Below are 22,326 nucleotides of genomic sequence, written 5' to 3'. Positions count from 1 at the left end.
GAGGTGGGAGGCACCGAGTACAAGTGCTCTCTATTTGCTGATGATGTCCTAGTATATATCACTCAATCACATATATCCATCCCTGCTGTTATGGCTGAAATAGATCACTTTGTTACATGGTAAAATTTTAAAATCAATGCAGCGAAGTCTGAGGCCCTCGATGTCTCCCTCCCTAAATCCATATAGGATTCCATCCAGTCCAACTTTCCCTTTGCCTGGCCCTCACAGGGTATCAAATACTTAGGAATTCCTATTCATAGAGACCTCTCCCATCTATGTTATCTTAATTTTGGGCCCTTTATTGAACAATTCCATACAGACCACGGTTGGCAAGTTAGAACTGTAAGATTTACTACGTGAACCACTGGTGTTTTGTGGAAAAGCACATGTACACCGCGTTCCAAATTATTATGCAAAAAGTGTTTAGGAGTGATAAGGGAAGAATTTGTTTGTTTGTCAGTTAAACTCATTGATGGTGATGTGTGTCAGGGCTCTTTATATCACTGTAAGCAATTGCAGACACCTGTGCTAATTAGTTTGGCAGGTGTGTCCAATGAAAGGCAAGACTACTTAAGAAGGCTCTCTCACATTATTAAGCAGCCTACATTTTCTGCCAAAATGGGAAAGAAAAAGGATGTGTCGGCTGCTGAGAAGCAACAAATTGTGGAGTGTTTAGGTCAAGGCATGACTACAATCAACATTGTGCGATGATCAGGATGAAGTGTCTTGGCAATCAAGAAGTATGTAGCTGATTCACAGTACACACGTGTGCGTGCTGATAAGGGCAAATTGAGGACTCTTTCCTACAGGCAATTACGTCAGGTTGAAAGAGCAGCGGCAAAAAAGCCTTGTCATAGCAGCAGACAAGTTTTTGAAGCTGCTTGTGCCTCCAACGTCCCCCGAACAACAAGATGCAGGGTCCTTCAGAGGTTTGCAGCTGTGCATACGCCATCCTGTCGACCTCCTCTATCCACTTCACACAAGCAGAAACGGCTCCAGTGGGCCAAACATTACATGAAGACTGATTTCAAAACTGTTTTGTTCACGGATGAGTGCCGTGCAGCGCTCGATGGTCCAGATGAATGGAGTGGAGGATGGCTGGTTGATGGACACCCCACGCAAACACGGCTACAGCGCCAACAAGGAGGAGGTGGAGTAATGTTTTGGGCTGGAATCATGGGGAGAGAGATTGTCGGCCCCTTTAGGATCCCTGAAGGCGCTAAAGATGAACTCCATAATGTATGTGGATTTTCTCAAACAGCACTTCCTGCCATGGTTCAAGAAGAAGAACCGTGTATTTCACAGCAAGATCATTTTTCTGCATGATAATGCACCATCTCATGCTGCACATAAAACATCTGCATCTCTGGCTGATATGGGCATAAAAGGGGACAAACTTATGGTGTGACCCCCATGCTCCCCTGACCTCTACCCCATTCAGAACCTTTGGAGCATCATTAAAAGGAGTGTCTATGATGGCGGGAGGCAGTTCACATCTAAGCAACAGCTCTGGGAGGGTATTCTGTCCTCATGCAAAACAATTGAAGCAGAAACCATCCAAAACCTGACAAATTCAATGGACGAGAGAGTTCAGAAGCTCCTTTCGAACAAGGGGTCCTATGTGAAAATGTAACATCACCTAGAATAAAGTTTTGAGTTGAAAACTGTTTGATTTCAGTTTCTAACAACCTGCTAATGCTTATAATTTCAAAAATGACCATTTTTTTGGTCTTTATTAAAATGAAAAGGTTGATCGAAAAGTTTGGGGGATCTAAGAGTGTGGCAACCCAGTAGTCATGATTACTTCGAATTCTGACAATATGAGGGTCATGCTGCAGGTAGTGCAGCAAGAAGGCACTTATGTGTCTTGCGCATCTCGGAGCCCCAAAATTATTTTCCGGGCTAGACGCAGCTAAAAATTATTTTTAATTTTAAATCTGGTGAAGCTTATTATAGATGGCCTAATAGGATCAGTGCTGCACACTGCTACAAAGCCCAAATTATTTTCCAGTCAAGATACAGATAAACATGATTAGTAATTTGAAAGCTTAAAACGGTTGGTAGGGTGATTTTAACCAATCATCAAGCTTTTACTCTCCCCAGGATGACACAGGGGTAGAAAAGTCGTTTCGGATCCATGATTTGTTCATCTTTATGAACGTGAGTCTGTCTACATTATCAGTGGAGAGCCGCGTGCGCTTATCTGTCAGCACACCACCAGCAGCGCTGAACACACGTTCAGACAGAACGCTGGCTGCGGGGCATGACAAGATCTCCAAGGCGTAAGTGGCTAGCTCCGGCCATTTATCCAGATTGGAAGCCCAAAAAGAGCAAGGGTCCAGTGACACAGTCGTGGCTTCAATGTTTACTTGGAGATACTCCTGTACCATCGTCTCTAGGCGTTGACTATGTGTCAGACTTCTTGTCTCCTGTGGCCTTGCAAAGGATGGGCTAAAAAAGTGGTGAAATGATTCCGCAAAATTGATGTTACCAGCAGATACTGTGGTTCTGTTACGGTTTGAGTGCTGAACACTTGACGGTCCCACGGTTGGCAAGTTGGAACTGTGAGATTCACTACGTGCACCACTGGTATTTTGTGGAAAAGCACATGTAAGATTCTGCAACAGTCTCTGCTGATACTCCTGCATGCGTGCATCCCTTTCTATGGCAGGAATAATTTCTGCAAATTTACTTTTGTACCGGGGATCTAACAGTGTGGCAACCCAGTAGTCAGGATTATTTCTAATTCTCACAATTCGAGGGTCATGTTGCAGGTAGTGCAGCAAGAAGGCACTCATGTGTGTTGCGCATCCAGGAGCACCAAGTCCCTGTTGTGTTGGTGGCGAGGTAACAATCATGCTTCCTTCCTCTGTCCTCTCCCCCCAACCTCGCACAACAGAAATGTGATCAAGGTCTCCCTCATCTGATGAGTCTTCCATCAGTTCGTCCTCCACTTCTTCCTGGGCTCCTGCACCTTCCTCACTAGTTTGGCTGCTACCATGCGCCCTGGTAAAATCATCTCCCCCACCCTCACATGCCTGCCGCCTTGGTGCTGCCGACCGTCTGGACCTTGCAGATGTTAGCCCTTCCGCATACAACTCCTCCTCCTCTACTTCCTCCACCTCCTCTTGTGCCACCACCTGACTCCGAATTCTGTTTAACATGTGCTCCAGCATGTAAATCACCGGAATAGTCATGCTGATAATGGCATCGTCAGCACTAAACATCTTCGTCGCCATTTCAAAACTGTGCAGAAGGGTGCATAGGTCCCTGATCTGAGACCACTCCTCCAGCGTGATTTGCCCCACCTCTGAATCTCGTTGGCCCAGGCTATACGTCAGAACGTATTGCACCAGGGCTTGTCGGTGCTGCCACAGTCGCTGCAACATGTGCAGAGTTGAATTCCACCGGGTAGGCACATCGCATTTTAGCCGGTGAAGTGGCAGGCCCAACGACTTCTGTAGAGATGTAAGTCGCTGAGCTGCGGGATGCGAACGGCGGAAGTGAGCACACAGCGACCGTGCCCTCTGCAGAAGGCCATCTAGTCTGGGATAGTGGGCTAAAAATTGCTGGACAACCAGGTTCAACACGTGAGCCATACAAGGCACGTGTGTGACATTGCCCCGGCGAAGGGCCGCACCCAGGTTTGCAGCATTGTCGCACACGGCCTTCCCTGGTTTCAGGTCCAGTGGAGACAACCATTCATGAAATTGGTTCTCCAGAGCTGACCACAACTCCTCAGCTGTGTGACTCACATTTCCCAGACATTTCAATGTAAAAACCGCCTGATGACGTTGAGCCCTACTGCCAGCATAGTAAGGAGGTGTGCAGGATCCCTTCTGCGCAGTTAGAAAGCTTGTGGCATGACCAGACAGGCTTTGGGTGCAGGTGGAAGACCGAGAGGAGGTTGAGGAGGCAGAAGCAGTGGAGGAAAAATGACATAAAGAGGATTGACGCACAACTCGTGGGGACGGCAAGACTTGGACAGCAGCCCCTTGTCCTGCTGTCACCATAGTTACCCAGTGCCCAGTCAGCGACATGTAACGCCCCTGTCCATGCCTACTCGTCCAAGTGTCTGTGGTGAAATGCACCCTGTCACACACAGAGTTTCTCAAAGAAGCGGTGATGTTGTGTGCGACATGCTGGTGGAGCGCAGGCACACCTTTCTTTGAGAAGTAGTGCCGACTGGGCATCTGGTACTGGGGCACTGCGACGGACATAAGGTCTCGAAAATCCTCTGTGTCCACCAGGCGGAAAGGCAGCATTTCTGTAGCCAAGAGCTTGCAGATGGCTGGCTATTGTGCTTAGACGGGGTTGATAAGGGTGTCCCCGGCAAACTGCCGGTCTGTGAGGAAGATGCAGGCGGACATGTTAGGTTGCCTTGATCCAAAGGTGGTGCTATCGATGTCGGACAGCGCTCAAGACCAGCTGGTGTTACCACCTCCAAAGAAAATGATGACCTGCCAATCACGCTGGCTGTTGCGGGTAAAGAGGTGGCAGGTCTGCGCCCCAAAACAGGTGTGACTGCTGTCCCCCCAGTCACAGAGGATGAAGAGGCCGCGGATGCACAAGATATGGCAGACGGTGGTTGGCCCGGCCGGCTAGACCGCATTGTAGCACACTGAGCTTCCCACTGCAACTTATGCTTCATGTCCATGTGCCGGTTCATGCATGAAGTACTCAAACTATGTATTTTTTGGCCTCTACTTAGCTTTTGCTGACAAATGTTACAGATAACACGAGTTGGGTCATCTTTATCGATCTGAAAAAATGCCCAGGCTATGCAAGGCTTAGCACCCATGCGACCTGAAGAGCCACCACAACTTGTGGTGAGAGGCAGAGTTGTGTTTGAGGATGCAGTTGTTGACGTGCTTCCAGTACTACGTCTCTGTCCAGGAAGGCGCAACCTGACCTCGTCATCACTAGCATCTTCCTCCACCTCCTCTGCTGACCTCATCTCTTGGCTGACTGTGGGTTGACAGTAAGTGGGATCTCCGACCTCATCATCATCACCCTGTGCGTTATCACACCCGTCGTCCTCAGAGCCAACCTGTTCCTGCCCTGACAAAAAACTAAAGTTGTCGCTCCAATCAGGTATTTGAGTCTTATCATCGTCTTCCTCATTGTCTCCACCAACAGGAGTTACAGTTTGGGAATGAGGGTCTACATTATGGTCAGAACCTTCTGCGTCTGGTCCTGGATCCGACTCATAAAGATTCTGGGCATCAGTGCAGATCATTTCCTCGTCTGGATTCACAGAAGCGCTGGAGTCGACCTCTGATTCCCAGGCTATAGTATGAGTAAACAGCTCTGCAGACTCAACCATCTGTTCTACCTCATACTCAGACGGGCAGCTGGAGATTTGGGAGCTGTGAGGAAGCAAGTGCGATTTGGGTGACACCTTTGAGGACTGGAGTATTTGTGATGTTGAAGTTGATGTGGAGGAGAGCCCACTTAAAGGAGCACTTGATATCCGTTGAAGCACCTGCTGTTTTTGTGCCTTATCTGGAATTTGTAGCGATTGGCGTGGCCGTAAGAAAGGGATCTTATCACATTGTCCGCTAAAATAAGTAGACATTTTAATTTGGCTGGAAGATGGTCTTTCTTCTGCACCTACCCCACGGACACAACCTTTTTTCCCCTTCCCAACACGCCTATTCCCCTTTCCACCAGCAGCAGGCCTTTTTCCACTCATTTTGGTGGTTAACTAATTCACAACTCTGGAGTTGTTTGCACAAAAAAACAATGGATGGTAACCGAGCAGAGCTGAGTGGCCAAACTGTGGTATTAGGCCAAAACTATTGGCTGGGTTAGATGCAGAAAAAAATTATTTTTAATTTGCAACCTGATGGAGGTCAGTATAGATGGACTAATAGACCAAGTCCCACACACCGCTAGAAGCCCAAATATTTTTTCAGAGCTAGATGCAGAAAATTTTTTTATTCAATTTGCAACCTGATGGAGGTCAGTATAGATGGACTAATAGACCAAGTCCCACACACTGCTAGAAGCCCAAATATTTTTTCAGAGCTAGATGCAGAAAAAAATTATTTTTAATTTGCAACCTGATGGAGGTCAGTATAGATGGACTAATAGACCAAGTCCCACACACCGCTAGAAGCCCAAATATTTTTTCAGAGCTAGATGCAGAAAAAAATTATTTTTAATTTGCAACCTGATGGAGGTCAGTATAGATGGACTAATAGACCAAGTCCCACACACCGCTAGAAGCCCAAATATTTTTTCAGAGCTAGATGCAGAAAAAAATTATATTCAATTTGCAACCTGCTGGAGGTCAGTATAGAAGGACTAATAGAACAAGTCCCACACACTGCTAGAAGCCCAAATATTTTTTCAGAGCTAAATGAAGAAAAAAATTATTTTTAATTTGCAACCTGATGGAGGTCAGTATAGATAGACTAATAGAGCAAGTCCCACACACTGCTAGAAGCCCAAATATTTTTTCAGAGCTAGATGCAGAAAAAAATTATTTTTAATTTGCAACCTGATGGAGGTCAGTATAGATGGACTAATAGACCAAGTCCCACACACTGCTAGAAGCCCAAATATTTTTTCAGAGCTAGATGCAGAAAAAAATTATTTTTAATTTGCAACCTGATGGAGGTCAGTATAGATGGACTAATAGACCAAGTCCCACACACCGCTAGAAGCCCAAATATTTTTTCAGAGCTAGATGCAGAAAAAAATTATATTCAATTTGCAACCTGCTGGACGTCAGTATAGAAGGACTAATAGAACAAGTCCCACACACTGCTAGAAGCCCAAATACTTTTTCAGAGCTAAATGAAGAAAAAAATTATTTTTAATTTGCAACCTGATGGAGGTCAGTATAGATGGACTAATAGACCAAGTCCCACACACTGCTAGAAGCCCAAATATTTTTTCAGAGCTAGATGCAGAAAAAAATTATTTTTAATTTGCAACCTGATGGAGGTCAGTATAGATGGACTAATAGACCAAGTCCCACACACCGCTAGAAGCCCAAATATTTTTTCAGAGCTAGATGCAGAAAATTTTTTTATTCAATTTGCAACCTGATGGAGGTCAGTATAGATGGACTAATAGACCAAGTCCCACACACTGCTAGAAGCCCAAATATTTTTTCAGAGCTAGATGCAGAAAAAAATTATTTTTAATTTGCAACCTGATGGAGGTCAGTATAGATGGACTAATAGACCAAGTCCCACACACCGCTAGAAGCCCAAATATTTTTTCAGAGCTAGATGCAGAAAAAAATTATATTCAATTTGCAACCTGCTGGAGGTCAGTATAGAAGGACTAATAGAACAAGTCCCACACACTGCTAGAAGCCCAAATATTTTTTCAGAGCTAAATGAAGAAAAAAATTATTTTTAATTTGCAACCTGATGGAGGTCAGTATAGATGGACTAATAGACCAAGTCCCACACACTGCTAGAAGCCCAAATATTTTTTCAGAGCTAGATGCAGAAAAAAATTATATTCAGTTTGCAACCTGATGGAGGTCAGTATAGATGGACTAATAGAATGATGCTATGCCCAAAAGATTTTACTTCACTAGGTGCAGTAAAAAAATTGGTATTCTATACACAGGTGGTATATCTTGCAACACAGATAGGCTACTCCACTGACTAACACACTCTGCAATAGGCCAAAAAGGATTAGCTTTGCTAGATTCAGCCAAATGCTGTGAAAAAAACTTGCACAGCACTGGCACAGACCTGCCTGGCAAAAACTGATAGGAACTGATGTAACCTAGTCCTGAAAAGGACTCCAATTACAATTAGTCTTTACTCCCACAATCTATCTATTTAAGAGCACAGACCTGCCTGATAAAAGTCGTAGGAAATGCTGTAACCTAGTCCTTAAAAGGACTGCAATCACAACTATTCCCTACTCCCAAGCTATCTGTATATTTGTGCGAAAATTGGCTTGAAATTAACAAGGTATAGCGCACACAGCAACAGCGGTGCCGTCTAACACGCAGCTGCAGCAGTGAGAAAATGGTGGCGACGGGGAAAATGGCTTGGTCTTATAGGGCAAGGACATGTGACATACACTGCCAATCACACATGCCCTTGCTTGTGTGAAAAAAAGCACTTCGCTCCGTGTGTGCGCTGCTGATAGGCTGACAGATTGCACCTCCCCACTGCAAATGCGGGAAAAAGAAAAAAAAATGGAGATCTTCATTGTTCCTGCAGAGATCCATCCCCTGCCCCTCCCCCCGCCCCGCTGTACACTCAAACTGCGTATTAACATTAATTTTCATCATTACTGAGAAAAAATCCAGTTATGATTTTGGTGCACGAACAGTTATCGAACATAACCTCGAACAGCCGAATTTTTCTCAAATTGTTCGTGTTCGCCGACCGGCTCGAACACCGCCCAAAACAGCTCGAATTTGAGATTGGCGAACAGTTCGAGTAGAACAACGCTCATCTCTAGTCTGGTGTCTCTCATCTTCCTCTTGACAATACCCCATAGATTCTCTATGGGGTCAAGGTCAGGAGAATTTGCTGCCAATCAAGCACAGTGATACTGTTGTGTAAACCAGGTATTGGTGCTTTTGGCAGTGTGGACAGGTGCCAAGTCCTGCTGGAGAATGAAATTTCCATCTCCAAAAAGCTTGTCGGCAGAGGGAAGCATGAAGTGCTCTAAAATTTCCTGGTAGACGGCTGCGCTGACTTTGGTCTTGATAAAACACAGTGGACCTAAACCAGCAGATGACATGGCTCCCCAAACCATCACTGATTGTGGAAGCTTCACACTAGACCTCAAGCAGCTTGGATTATGGCCTCTCCACTCTTCCTCCAGACTCTGGGACCTTGATTTCCAAATGAAAATTGGAACTCTGGGACCTTGTGGAGTGTGTCAATGACTGCCTTCTGGACATCTATCAAGTCAGCAGTCTACCCCATGATTGTGGAGCCTACTGAAACAGACTGAAGGGACCTTTTTAAATGCTTAGTAAGCCTTTGCATGTGTTTTTTGTTAATTATTTTAATTTACTGAGATAATGACTTTTGTGTTTTCATTGGCTGTTAGCCATAATCATCAACATTAACAGAATAAACACTTGAAATAGATCACTCTGTTTGTAATGACTCTATATAATATATGAGTTTCACTTTTTGTATTGAAGAACTCAAATAAATTAACTTTTTGATGATATTCTAATTTAGTGAGATGTACCTGGATGTTGCCCTTCTATCCACAAGATTGATGTTGGAAAAAAACAGACCTTTTTCTCATTTTGTCCAAAAAACTTCAATGATTTACATAATAGTAGATTTACTTCACCAGATACTCGGGGATGACGTTCACATAAGCAGTGCAGTGAATGGTAATGTCAGCCTCCTTTCCGATGATAGATCTGTGTGCAACCAAGGCCGTTGTAATATACTTTTCTATGCAGAGTCCTGTGTACTAAATTTAAAGAGGTTTTCCAGTGCTTTTAAATTGATGGCCTATCCTTGGCATAGGTCATCAATGTCTGATTAGCCAGGGTCCAACACCAAACACCCCTGCCGATCAGTTATCGTGCCGGTGGCAGTCGCCGGCCAGAAGTGCTCACTTGCCGAGTTGTACAAGTAAACGGAGCAGCACGGTAAGTAAGGTCGTCCAGCCACCCACCGACACCGATAACAGCTGATCGACGGTGGTGCCATGTGTCGGACTCCGGCCGATCCCAAGGATAGGTCATCAATGTAAAAGTAGTGGACAACCTCTTTAAGCAAGTTTCAGATTCTGTCCTTAAAATACTTTTCCTTACTGACTATTTAGTACTTCATTTATCAGCAGATGTTAAAGTAATTTTCTACTATTGCAAAATACGGGACCAGCTCTTTAATTTCTACAATTTAGCTGTCAATATTGTCAGCAGGATCATGTGGTAGCGCACAATGGGGAATAGAATAATCCGACACATTTAAATAAACACAGCCTGCAGGGTGACCACAGATGGGATGTAAATTATTAAAGAGATACTTACCTCGGGCAAACATTAAGGTATATCACAGCAAGGAGTTTCATATTTATGTTCAGGAAATAATGGAGTAACTGAATTGATATGACCACTTTACTTTTTGCAGAGGGGGTCAGAAAAAAATTATATTAAATCATCCATATTTGGGAAATATATTTTTTGGATTATGTTTATTGCAATCTGTTTGCGGCCTTAATGTTATTTCCCATAATGCAGAGCAGGGTTAGCTTTTTCATTATTGCTGGGTAGGAAATTATTCTTCATTGTCCTATTACAGCTAAGTCAAGTAGTGATATATGTTATATGATATTTTTTTTATTGTGGTTCCATGATATATAATGATATGGAATATTGTATAATGGTACGATGAGTACAATTGAGTTCAGTAAAACTTGACTGAACAAATTGAGACTGTGTTGATCTAAATTGAAGATGTTAAAGCAGATCTATCACCACAATATAAAATGCATGAATTATTAAAGGGTTATTCCCTTCTTCATACATGAAGATTGTCTGATATTGATAGTAAAAAACAAGCATTTTTGCAATTTACTGCTTATTAAAATTTGCAAAATTTGCAACGCTTCTTGAGATGACACTTTTCTTTTTTTTTTTTTTACTGCTTGTTGCCTAGGAGACCGACCACCACAGCTGTCTAATGCATAAGCATTGCGCTGAAGCTGGCTGGGACTAGGTGGGAACAGTGCAGTCCAGTAATCCTGGTTACCTTCAAAACAGTGCATACAAGCTCAATAGAAAAGTGCTTGTAAGCACTGTGCATCTACTGCTGTCTTGCAACAGTGGTCGGTCTCCGAGGCAACAAGCTGTAAACAAAAGAAAACAAAAGTAAACTAAAGAAAAGTGTTAGTATCTCAAGAATGGCTGAAAATTGTAATGAGCAGTAAATTGAAAAATTGCTTATATCTACAAGCACTTTCTGACTTTACCAGTTTATGAAAATGGAAGTAACCCTTTAAATAGATCTTTGAAACCTGATGAGCCAGGTGTACTTACTTTGAAAATTCATGTTAAAATGGCTATATATTCCTGATAATAAAATGAAAGAATGATATAACTCATGTACTGAGCAGTGTGAGATTTCAGCAGCAGCAGGGAGGAGGGACACTTAGGAACTTGTCAATCAGGCTACGTGGGTGGAAGTTCAGCAGCACCAGGGAGGAGGGACATTGAGGAGCTGTTAATCAGGCTAGGTTGGTGGATATTGAGTTAACATTTTCATATACGATTATACAGCTATTCAGATATAGATTATCAAAGTAAGTACACCTGCTTCATCCGATCCATTATATCTCTTTAAAAATGTATGGGGTTTGCATTTTGAAATCTGGTGACTTATCCACTTTAAGAATAATTTTCTTAGGGCCACGTTCACACATTCAGTATTTGGTCAGTATTTTACATCAGTATTTCTAAGCCAAAACCAGGAGTGGGTGAAAAATACAGAAGTGGTTGCGTGTTTCTATTACACTTTTCCTCTGATTGTTCCACTCCTGGTTTTGGCTTACAAATACTGATGTAAAATACTGACCAAATACTGAATGTGTGAATGTGGCATAAGGCTAGGTTGAAATGGCATTTTCTCCTACATTCAGTGGTCCCTTCAGGACTTACATCTGAACCTCCCACCGCAAAATTGGATTCAGGTGTATGTGCCGATGGGATCATTGACAAAAATGATGTAGACGGAGTCACCGTGTGCTCCATCATACATCATATTTGGCCTCATATGTCTATTGGAGGCAGGTACCAATACATAGTCTACTATATCTTGCGGTCTATATACATAAAAGGCCAAAAATAATGCACAACAGAGCATATAGTGACTCTGTCTGCACCATTATAGTCACTGGCCGGGGTTCTGACATAAGCCCTGATAGGTCTAGCGATCATAGGACAAAACGTTATCTGAACCAAGCCCAATATGTATGGCCACCTTTTATTCAATTTCCCAGCTCTAGGCCAGATATTTATCTGCCATAGAGATTTATAGTGAAAATATAAATATACATGATATTACAAAACAACATTTTCCAATGCAAGAAGTCGATACATTAATTCATCTTTTTAATTAACGTTTTTATACTATAGTTTATCATCATAGTGTTTTTGTTCTTTCTTGGGTTTTTTTGGAAAGAACTTATAAATTATATTGTATTTATAATACAAGAACTATAATACAATATGATCAATGGTTATATCAGTGCACTGCAGAATATTGAATTGGAATGTATTTATAAAGCTATTAATTTAAACTTTTAATAATTTTCTGGCGATATATGAGTTCATTGCCGGGAGTTTCATTGCTTTTCAGTTGATGTTTTCTTTTTCAGTACAATAAATTACTTGATAATGGCTAATTGCAAGTCTCTTCAGAATATCATGGGGTGTTCATATTTAACTGAGAAATAGCAATTTCTGCTTCATTGAATAACACATTCCCAGTGGTCCTAAAACCAAACCAGTGTGTCTTCTAGGAGATATGCCAATCTCCGCTAAGCCATAACTATTTATCCTTTCTAGTAATTATGGGAACAAACACAAGACTCTGCAGAACTCCCTTGAGTGACAGGCATCTTTCAGCTGATAAAGCGAGTTCTGTTAGTCTTAATTAAATGAGAATCACAATAAAGAATTGAGCTTGTTATGTATTTTTTATTATTATTTTTACACATAGCTTCTTTTTTTTCCAGTTTTTATTATTTCACTAAGGATTTTAGTTCCTACTTAAAATGAGGTTTCATGTTTATAGGAGTTCATTATTAGACTTTTATTACACTTTACCAATAAACATTATTGTATCATAGTTAAAATCAATGAAACATTTTCTATAATCTGCTACCTGGGCTTTAAAAAAAAAGACAAATAATGGATAGTCAATACTATATAGGTTCTGTTGATGCAATAAAGTAAAACTGCTGTCTTAGGAGAAATAATAATTTTCTAATGCTTCAGAATGTAAAAGTAATGAAAAAGCAGGGATTAAAGTGATTGATTTTAATGTGCACTTTCAATGATTTAAACTATATCAGAAACATGAGCTCCAAAACTATTATTTTCTGATATTCATTAACGGTAGATGCACATGTTGAACACATGTAGAAAAAAAAAGGATGGTAGAGACTCCTTAGATGGGGTTTTTACATTCTGAAAAAACATTCGGATTTACCCTAGTAAAGAGTTGTGGGTCAATAGACTGTGGTCCCTTGTTATGGACCTTCATCGATAGCTGCAGAAGAGAATACTTATGAAAAGTGTCTTTGAGTCTGTAGGACTCAACAGAGATGGACACAGACAGAAGAGGGCCCCTGTCAAGAACATTTAATGGGCCCTTTGCAGTCCAATCGCTCATAATAATCTACAATTCCACCTGTTTGGAGATAGAAGTGGTCCCCTTATCTCTTGGGCCACTATGAGGATGTACAGGTTGCAACAATAGTATGTCCACCTTGGAGACCTAGAACATCTATGGACAGCTCATTGCTCAAGAGAACTACTGGGATATGAAATACTTCCCTATAGCTTCCCGCAGAGTTTACAGTGGATCATTGAACCAAGGTGATGAGCCATTCACTAAGTGGTCCTCCCAAGTGCCTGTAGAGGACATAGGAGCTTGCACCAAAAAAACAAAAGTCTTCACTATAAATCAGTAGAGCCAAAAGAAGGTATTTTCCCTTCAAAACATGATTCCTCAAAGATAATTTATCACCAATTTCTTTTGTTTACTAATTAAAATCAAATACTTAAACATGTTCCAATTTTTTAAAGTTTTCTTATATTTTCTGATTGTAAGTTTTATATTCTCCGCTCTTTACATGACTATTGGGGTGGTCATCTTACCTGAGATGTTATTAATAGCATTTAGGGATATGCTTTTCGGTAGCTGCATGGACCATAGAATATAATGGATTTCAGATTACCTATTTGCTTTCATGGCAGAGTGTTCTGGGCATGCTTTCGGACATGTGCAGAGATTACTCTGCAGAGAGGAGGAGGAGATGAGCTGTGACCCTCACCTATTGTGAAGGTTGGATCCTGTGTCATCTTTAGATGGGTGATACCACTCATTGTAATCCTGCCTATGATGATAATGAGATGACTGCTGAAAAATGATGTCTACATAATGGTGTACTGGCTTTGATAGTCAAGTCTAAAAGTTCTATTTAATTATTTGTGCAGTCTGTATTGTGAAATCTGGTGACAGATCGGTTTTTACTTAAGGCCATCATACACATTAGACTATTGAATGCGCCAATATCAACGGGTCTGGCTGACAGTCTAATGTGCATGAGGCACCAGGCGACTAATGGTCAAGAGAGATGTTGATCGCGCATGTCCAATTTCGGACTGCCAATCACATTGTTCTCCTGCATATAAGCTGCTGGCTGACGTGTCGTCGGTTGTTGGCTTTCTTATAGAGAATACAGGAACGCTCATCCAAGTTAGTGCTCCTGTTAATGGGAGAGTCGGCTCAGATGGTTGTTGGCTGAACGATCGGCCGAAGCATCTTTTGGCCAACAGTCATCTAATGTGTATGGTCAGCCTTAGTCTACAGCACAAATGTAAATTAAGTATCTACTTTCTTGTTGCTTATTTTTATATCATAAAGTACTCTTACAATTCAACTTTCTAAATCATGCTGAGCTATCAGAAGACATCTATTCTTCTCTCTTTAATGCGTGGAAGAACAGCATCTGAGCATTTAGAACCTGAGTGGCAATCTCAAGACTGCAGCTTCAGTAGGAAGACATTATAACTTCATATCTGTATCTCATCTATTGGATTGCTCTTTACATGTGATAAACGCGTAGAGATCTAATGGCTGGTAGCGTACATTGAGTAGTTTGTTAACTAGAATATATTAATGTTACTGTATACTTTGCTGTTACTTTGCCACATCAACAAAAAAGATATTTACTCCATAAACAATTGAAAAGATTTTAAAAGAGATAGAAAGCTTGCATGAAGTATGTAATAACATTTTTCTTCAAAACAATATAGTATTGTAGTGTTATATTTAAGTGCTAAAACTTCTGTGTTGTAAATGTGATTTCATGGTAAAATGAAGTTATTTTTATATATATTCAAGGCTTTGCAATTAACTTTGAATTGTTATATGGCATGTAACACTTTCACAATTGTAATATGTGTTTATCCACTTCTGTTTTAGGTCTAATTGAACTAGAGAACAATCATAAAGTGAGAAGTGCAGTAGAAAAGAGACAGATGCCTTACTCTGAGTATGAATACATTCAGTTGGATGATTACAGTGAGTGCAAAGTGAAATTCGAAATGTATTTTAATAATTTTGTTTTTCTATCATTTTCCTTTTTTCCATTACAACATGGGAATGCCTTAAACCTTATAAAACCAATAAAACGCCATTCACTGGAGGTTATGTTGTCAAGTATGAGGATTGTCATGTGGAAGGAATTTTTTTTTTTTATTGGTGACTATGACCATTTTAAGGAAATGTAATCTGTGGTCCCCAAAGACAAACACTTTCAAAATGCAGCACCCAAATCCCCTGGTCACAGACAGCCAAGCACCTAAACTACAGCAGGAGTAGCCACTCGTACATGGCATTACCTCTGCTTACCAGAAGAAGGTCATATGTAATCTGATTTTTATCATGGTCAGGAACGAAAAGTGTTTGAGATGCAGGCCAGTAATAAGGTATATCCATGTGGAGGCAGCAGCTTTTTCCATAATTAAAGAACATCTGTCAGCAGGTTTTTGCCATGTAATCTGAAGACAGCAGGAGATAGGGGCTCAAACATAGAATTCAGTGATGTGTCACTTATCAAGCTGTGTGATGTTGTTTACTTACACTGAAGGTTTTATCACTAGGAGATTATCACTGCCAGGTCTGATGTGCACGTGACTGCTAGTCAACTCCGCCCCCTCCTGTGATAAGCAGCCACCTGTTAATAGACTATGTACATGGAGAGCGTGGTCTGGGCAGGTTAACTTTCTGAGCTCTCCTTCATGTTATACCCAAGAACTCTGACTTTGTCAGAACCACTACAAACAGTAATCTAAGTGATACATTGTTGGAATCAGGGTCTCTTTTCCTACATCATGCTGCTCTCAGATGAGGTAGTTAAAACATGGTGACAGATTAACTTTAATCTATATTGGAGTATGTGTTGCTTTCTTCTCCATTCACACTCAAAAATTGAACTGCTTCCCACTGCCATCACGTTACAGAAAGAAGAGAAAAGTCTTTGCAAAAATATTCAACGTAATATATCAACTCAAACTATATTGACTTAAATGCTGCCAATATGCTGAATACAAGATTTTTTAAGAATTAGGAATTCATTGTTATGGGAGTTGCCACAAACAACCTATAGGGTGGGACCCGTATCTACCAGACATTTATGGATATGCAATAATTGTCTTTTGTGAAAAAACTCTTTTAAAGGGAAACATCATCAGAAAATGACTAATTGACTGAATCAGCTTTTTGCGTTACATTTATTTTTTAAAAAATGTTTGTCATTTTTTTTTACATAACATAATCTGTATTAAAAATAAAAAAAATAGAAAACTTGCAATTTTCACACTGGCCACTGGGTTTTTTAAAGCTCGTAATTCCTTTTGTTTCAATGTTTCAATCAACAACCTATGCACATAGCCACAATGGTCTGATCCCAACAATGTCATTTGTAATAAGGTCATTGTGAAGGAAGGGGAGCAAGGTCAGATGTGACATTGCCTATTATGAATGGTGGATCCTGTGTTATCAGCAGTGTATAGACGTGTTACCTGTCATTGTGATGTAATCTTGCCTCTATTTATAGGAAAACTACTGTAAACTCTTCCAGAAAGGACAGAAAGTATAAATCTAAAAAAGCCTGGGTGACCAGTGTGGAAATTGCAAGATTACAAATTTTAGTTTTGGAATAAAGATCTCGTGATATAAAAAAATGATTGCCAACATTCTATAGAAGCTGCATGTAACACAAAAGCCTTATTTAAACAATAGGTAATTTTTTGATGATAGCTTCCCTTTAAAGGGAATCTGTCACCCCCCTGGGACCTATCAGACCTCTAATATGGGCATACAGGTGATAGAAATGTAAATCTATACTTACCTGTATGTCCCATATTAGCGGTCTTTTGGCTGTGAAATTGTTTTTTATAAAATCCTTTTTTCCTAGGCTTAAGGCCCCGTCACACTTAGCGACGCTACAGCGATCCCGACAACGATACGACCTGTCACGGATCGTTGCTGCGTCGCTATGTGGTCGCAGGTGAGATGTCAAACAGTCAGATCTTCCCAACGACGCAGCAGCGATGCGGCGACCCGTAACGTTCTGTATAACGATGCACGCCTATGTGTTTCTGTGTCTGAGTCGTCAACAAGGTCGTTGGTAAGGTGTCAAACACACCGATACATGCTACCCAGCGGGACCTCAACGATCAAAGAAATGTCCAGACCATTCCGACACGACCAGCGATCTCACAGCAGGGGCCTGGTCGCTGCTACATGTCAAACGTAGCGAGATCGCTACTGAGGTCACTGTTGCATCACAAAACTTGTGACTCAGCAGTGATCTCGCTAGCGATCTCGCTTAGTGTGACGGGGGCTTTAGCGTCCGGGGGATACCAAGAAATGCCTGCTGTATGAAATGCCTCTGACTGAGCGGGCGCTCCTGTGTATGGGAGAGTCGGCTGAGATGGTTGTCTGCTGAGCGATTGGCCGAAGCGTTGTTCGGCTGGCAGCCATTTAATGTGTATGGCCAGCCATTAGTGATGAGCGAGCATGCTCGTTTAACCCTTTCACCAAGCACGCTCGAGTGCTTTCCGAGTATCTTCGGCGTGCTCATATGTTATGTTGGAGTCCCTGCGTCTGGATGATTTATGGCTTTTACACAGCCCCAACACGTGAGGATTTCTTAAAAAACAGGAAATCCCTGCATGTGTTGAAGCTGTCCAACAGTCATAAATCATGCAGACGCAGGGACTCGAACATAATATACGAGCACGCCGAAGATACTCGGGAAGCACCCAAGTGTGCTCGGTGAAAGGGTTAAACGAGCACACTCACTCATCACTACCAGCCATCCATGTGAAACCCAGTGTATAAATAAACTTTTGATTTTTTGGGAAGAAAGTAAGCTGAGATCTTAATAATGCCTTTTGTTCGGAACTTAAGTCAGCTGCTTCCTTCTCCTTAAATATCCTCTGCTTGGTAAGACAACAGATTTTAGTTGCTATAAATGAAACTGCTCAAGGGCATTGCCTCTAATCTAGAGAACATTGTTTCTGATGTTAACAGACATGAGAACAAATTTGCTATCAGTATGGTGTTAATAGTCAACTTGATACATGACGTCTGTATTGTTAATCTTAACGAACAAGACGGAACAATAGATCTAACGACAATTCAATTTACCAATGCTTGACTGGGCTGCGTCGCCTAATGATTCTGTGCTTAATTTGACCTTAAATAACCCGGAGGAATCTCAATAGCAGCAGTTTTCCAGTGAACATTCGCAATAAGCCTTATAATGTAATATTATTTTTTTCCTCTAGAGCTACCAATGCAGATTATCAAACCGGCAACCTTCATAAATACAGCACATTACCCTCTTCTCCTCATTGTGTAAGTATATATTCAGATGTTTTTCAAAATTTAATTGATAAGGTTTCCTTATTTTGGCTAAAGAGCAAATTTTTTATCCTTATTTATGTAAGTTTCTGGACCTCCAACCATTTGGAAGTAAAGAGGAATTGATATATTAGATTTGAGATGTGAATCGGCTTTTATATCTGTCTGTACTGTGCACACTAGTTTTTGTGGCTGCTGTGATATTGCAGATGTCTCTTAGCCACTTTAAAAGCACAACTGCTCTAAAAAGTACAACATTAAAGGGGTTCTCCGAAAATAGGGAAAAAAATAAACGTAATGTCTTTATAATTAAATACTTTAATTGGCAAATCAAACTCATTTTGTCTACAAAGATAATCTCTGTAGCCGCTATTTTATTTTACACTGACTGAGACCAGTCATAGACTTTGAATATGACAAGTGCTCAGTAGGAAAATGTGCTCACAGTGGATATTCTGATCTAATAGTGGAGATACCAGGGTGCTGTCTGCCCCATCTATCTTACCTAATACTGGATATAACAGAGGTGCTGAGGTAAGATGAGGCCACTCACACTGCTGTCCACCCTGTCTATCTAACCTGATACTGGATATACCAAAGGTGCTGTGGTAAGAAGAGGCGGCTCACACTGCTGTCCACCCTATATATCTGATCTAATACTGGAGATACCAGGATGCTGAGGTAAGAAGAGGCTGCTCACACTGCTATCCACCCTATATCTTACCTAATACTGGATGTCTCAGAGGCGCTGAGATAAAAAGAAGATATTCACACTGCTGTCCTCACTGTTTATCTGATATAATACTGGAGATACCAGGAGGGCTGAGATAAGAAGAGGCCTCTCATATTGGTGTTTACATTTATCTTACTTAGTAATAGATATACCAATGTTACAGAGGTAAGAAGAGGCTGCTCACACTGCTGTCCACTCTGTCTATCTGATCTAATGCTGGAGCTAAGCTCTGCTCGCGACTGATAACCTGTTAAAAGCCACTGTCAATCTGTGACAGTGGCATTTACAATGCATGTCCCGGGGAGGGACACCGTTGGGTTGCCCCGACAGCCAAGGGTCTGCTTAAGACACTTGTGTTTGTTATAATGGCTCTCCTGTGTAAGATAACATGTGGCTTCTGTGGCTAGTGTTCATAGGAGAATGTGATTTTTGCTATATATTGTACAACAATGTCGGGGTGTTTTTATATATAGTACAATCAATCAAACAAGAACAGTTTCATGTCCACTAAGGGGAGTAACAAATGAAAAATGTTCTAAAAATATGAAGATACTAAAAGAAATGTAATAGTTCAAATCACCCCCTTTTACTCCATTAAAAATTAGGAAATAAAAAATACACATATGTGGTGTTGTATCCGTAAGTCTGATCTATCAAAATATAAAATAAATTCACCCAATCAGTAAATGGCGTAACAAGAAAAAATTCAAAACGGCAGAATTTCGTTTTTTCCGTTGTTGCAATAGTGCTATAAAATACAATAAGTGACAATAAAAACATTGCATCTACCACAATATTTATCAATAAAACTGTCAGCTCAAGGTACAAAAATCAAGTCCTCACACAGTTCCATTACCCAAAACTTGAAAACGCGTCGGTTCTCGGAAAATGGCGATGCAAGCGAAATCTTTTTTTTTCGCCACTTAAATAAAAATAAATAAATAACTATCCATGTTTGCATCATCGTAATCATTCTGACCTGGAGAATTATATTTCTAGGTTATTTTTACCATATTATGAACTCTGGAAAACAAAAAGCCCAATCAACAATTGCGGAATTACCCCTTTTTCACTATTTTGCTGCACTTGAAATTTTTTTCTCCACTTTCCAATAAATTATATGATAAAATGGATTGGCGTCATTCAAAAGTACACCTAGGCCTGAAAAAAACAAGCCCTTACACGACTATGTCGACGGAAGAATAATAAAGTTACGGCTCTTAGGAGAAGAAAAAAATGAAAGAGCAAAAATGGAAAATAGCCAAGTTGGGAAAGGGTTAAGCAGCATGTAGCCAAATGATTAATGAAAAGGATGCAGTGCCTGCCTGAGCACCACAGCCTCTTCCACCAACTGATCGATGGGGGGATTGCCAACATTTGGACCATTCTGATTTAGTATTGATTGCCAATTTTTAGGATAGGACTTGAATTCTAGAGGCCATTGTAATTTTCAATACCAACCATTGTAACAGAATCTTGGGTCATTCACAGTCTTTGTGCCCACAGCATCACTGAAACATATTATTACAGTATTTGGGCATAATTTACTTACCAATTACATTGCAGGGCGGGAATGGGGTAAAATGTATCTGCTAGTGGGGCTTTACATTAATTACATTAAAGGGGTATTCCCATCTCATGATCGTATCCCAGTATGTAGTTGGTGTAATAATAATATTAGCAAATCCCTCCAATTAGAAATGTAGTATAGTTCTTCTGATTAGCTATATCACCTGCCCCATGTGCAGCTTAGTTGTTAGTAATCGTAACCATGGATACCTATCTGTTACTATATGAGTGGTCGTAATCATGGATACCTAAGCTACTGCAATGCCCTGCACATGGGGCAAGCAAAATAGTTATCAGAAGAACTATACTACATCTCTAATTGAAGGTATTTGCTAATATTATTATTATTACACTATTACTAATACATATTGGGATAGGATCTTGGAGATAGGAATACCCCTTTAAACTACAAATTTCTACACAGTCATAGGATTTAATAAATAGTCACAAGATGAATTACTCCTGGATTGAGTCAACATATCGGTGCTCAGTAATTATATTAATTCCTATTTTATAAAATTTTTACCTTTAACTAAACTAATGAAATATGCGATGCTTAAGCAAATGTTCTCTTTGTATATCTTTTACCTGGACATCTTTCATAAACTAGTATCTTATAGGGAACATGCAGCATTTGACCCACATGACCACCTAAAGGCAGAAGATTAAAAAAATCACTCTTGGGTATATCGGTGATGATTTAGACTTATTAAAAGTCTGACAGAGATGACAAAGGAACAGCTTCATGTATAAAGTGCCAACTCTGCATAAAGAATAGTGATACAGTCAAATCTAGCCTGTCTAGAAATATATTTATGGGAGCAAACCTAAGGTCTAAATCATATTTAGGAACAAATAAATAGAACAGATCCCATTCTCTATTGATGGATTTCTTTAGGAATTTGCCATTCTATAGCATTTTTCATTTTGCATTGTTTTTTGACATTTGACATTACCTGCATTCAGTGTAAAGTTGCAATCGCTCTTGGTAAGTGGAATTTCTTCCCAACTTTGAATTTCTATCAGTTGTTACAAATTCAAGGTTTCTAGACATAAACATAGCTCATGAATATAGTAAAATGGACATTTAGTAGGGAATTGCTTGATGAGGACTTTTTTAATACCAAGAGGCAAAGTGTAGGTGGCAGGTGTCACAATCTCACCCAGGTTCGTTTTCTTCCAATGTTCATGAGAGTTACAGTCTGGAAGAACGAGAATGCTCTATTATATTTTAATAGAAATGTTATCAATGAAATGCACAGTACTACAGCTTGTAAGGGGCTGATCAGCAACACTCGTGCACATCCTTAGCACTGTATGGGGGCTCAGTGGTTAGCACTGTATGGGGGCTCAGTGGTTAGCACTGTTGCTTTGCAGCTCTGAGATCCTGGGGACTTACCC

At 40.7% G+C, this 22,326-nt stretch overlaps 1 protein-coding gene across 4 annotated transcripts in view; it reads left to right on the top strand.

The window, feature by feature from the left end:
* The window catches only part of DPP6 (dipeptidyl peptidase like 6), a 2,068,973-nt gene that overhangs the window by 1,969,735 nt on the left and 76,912 nt on the right, over nt 1-22,326 (top strand). For all 4 annotated transcript variants that reach the window (XM_073677704.1, XM_073677702.1, XM_073677705.1 and 1 more), the window contains 2 exons: nt 15,174-15,272; nt 18,548-18,617. In XM_073677704.1, coding sequence (XP_073533805.1) covers nt 15,174-15,272; nt 18,548-18,617 — 169 coding nt within the window. The remainder of the gene's footprint in view (nt 1-15,173; nt 15,273-18,547; nt 18,618-22,326) is intronic.

This window comes from Phyllobates terribilis, unplaced genomic scaffold (assembly GCF_046119375.1).
Source record: "Phyllobates terribilis strain yellow unplaced genomic scaffold, ASM4611937v1 Scaffold_4__5_contigs__length_816908805, whole genome shotgun sequence".
NCBI classification, from domain to species: Eukaryota; Metazoa; Chordata; class Amphibia; order Anura; family Dendrobatidae; genus Phyllobates; species Phyllobates terribilis.
Note: the sequence above shows the minus strand (reverse complement) of the source record. Positions and strands in the feature narration are given on the sequence as shown.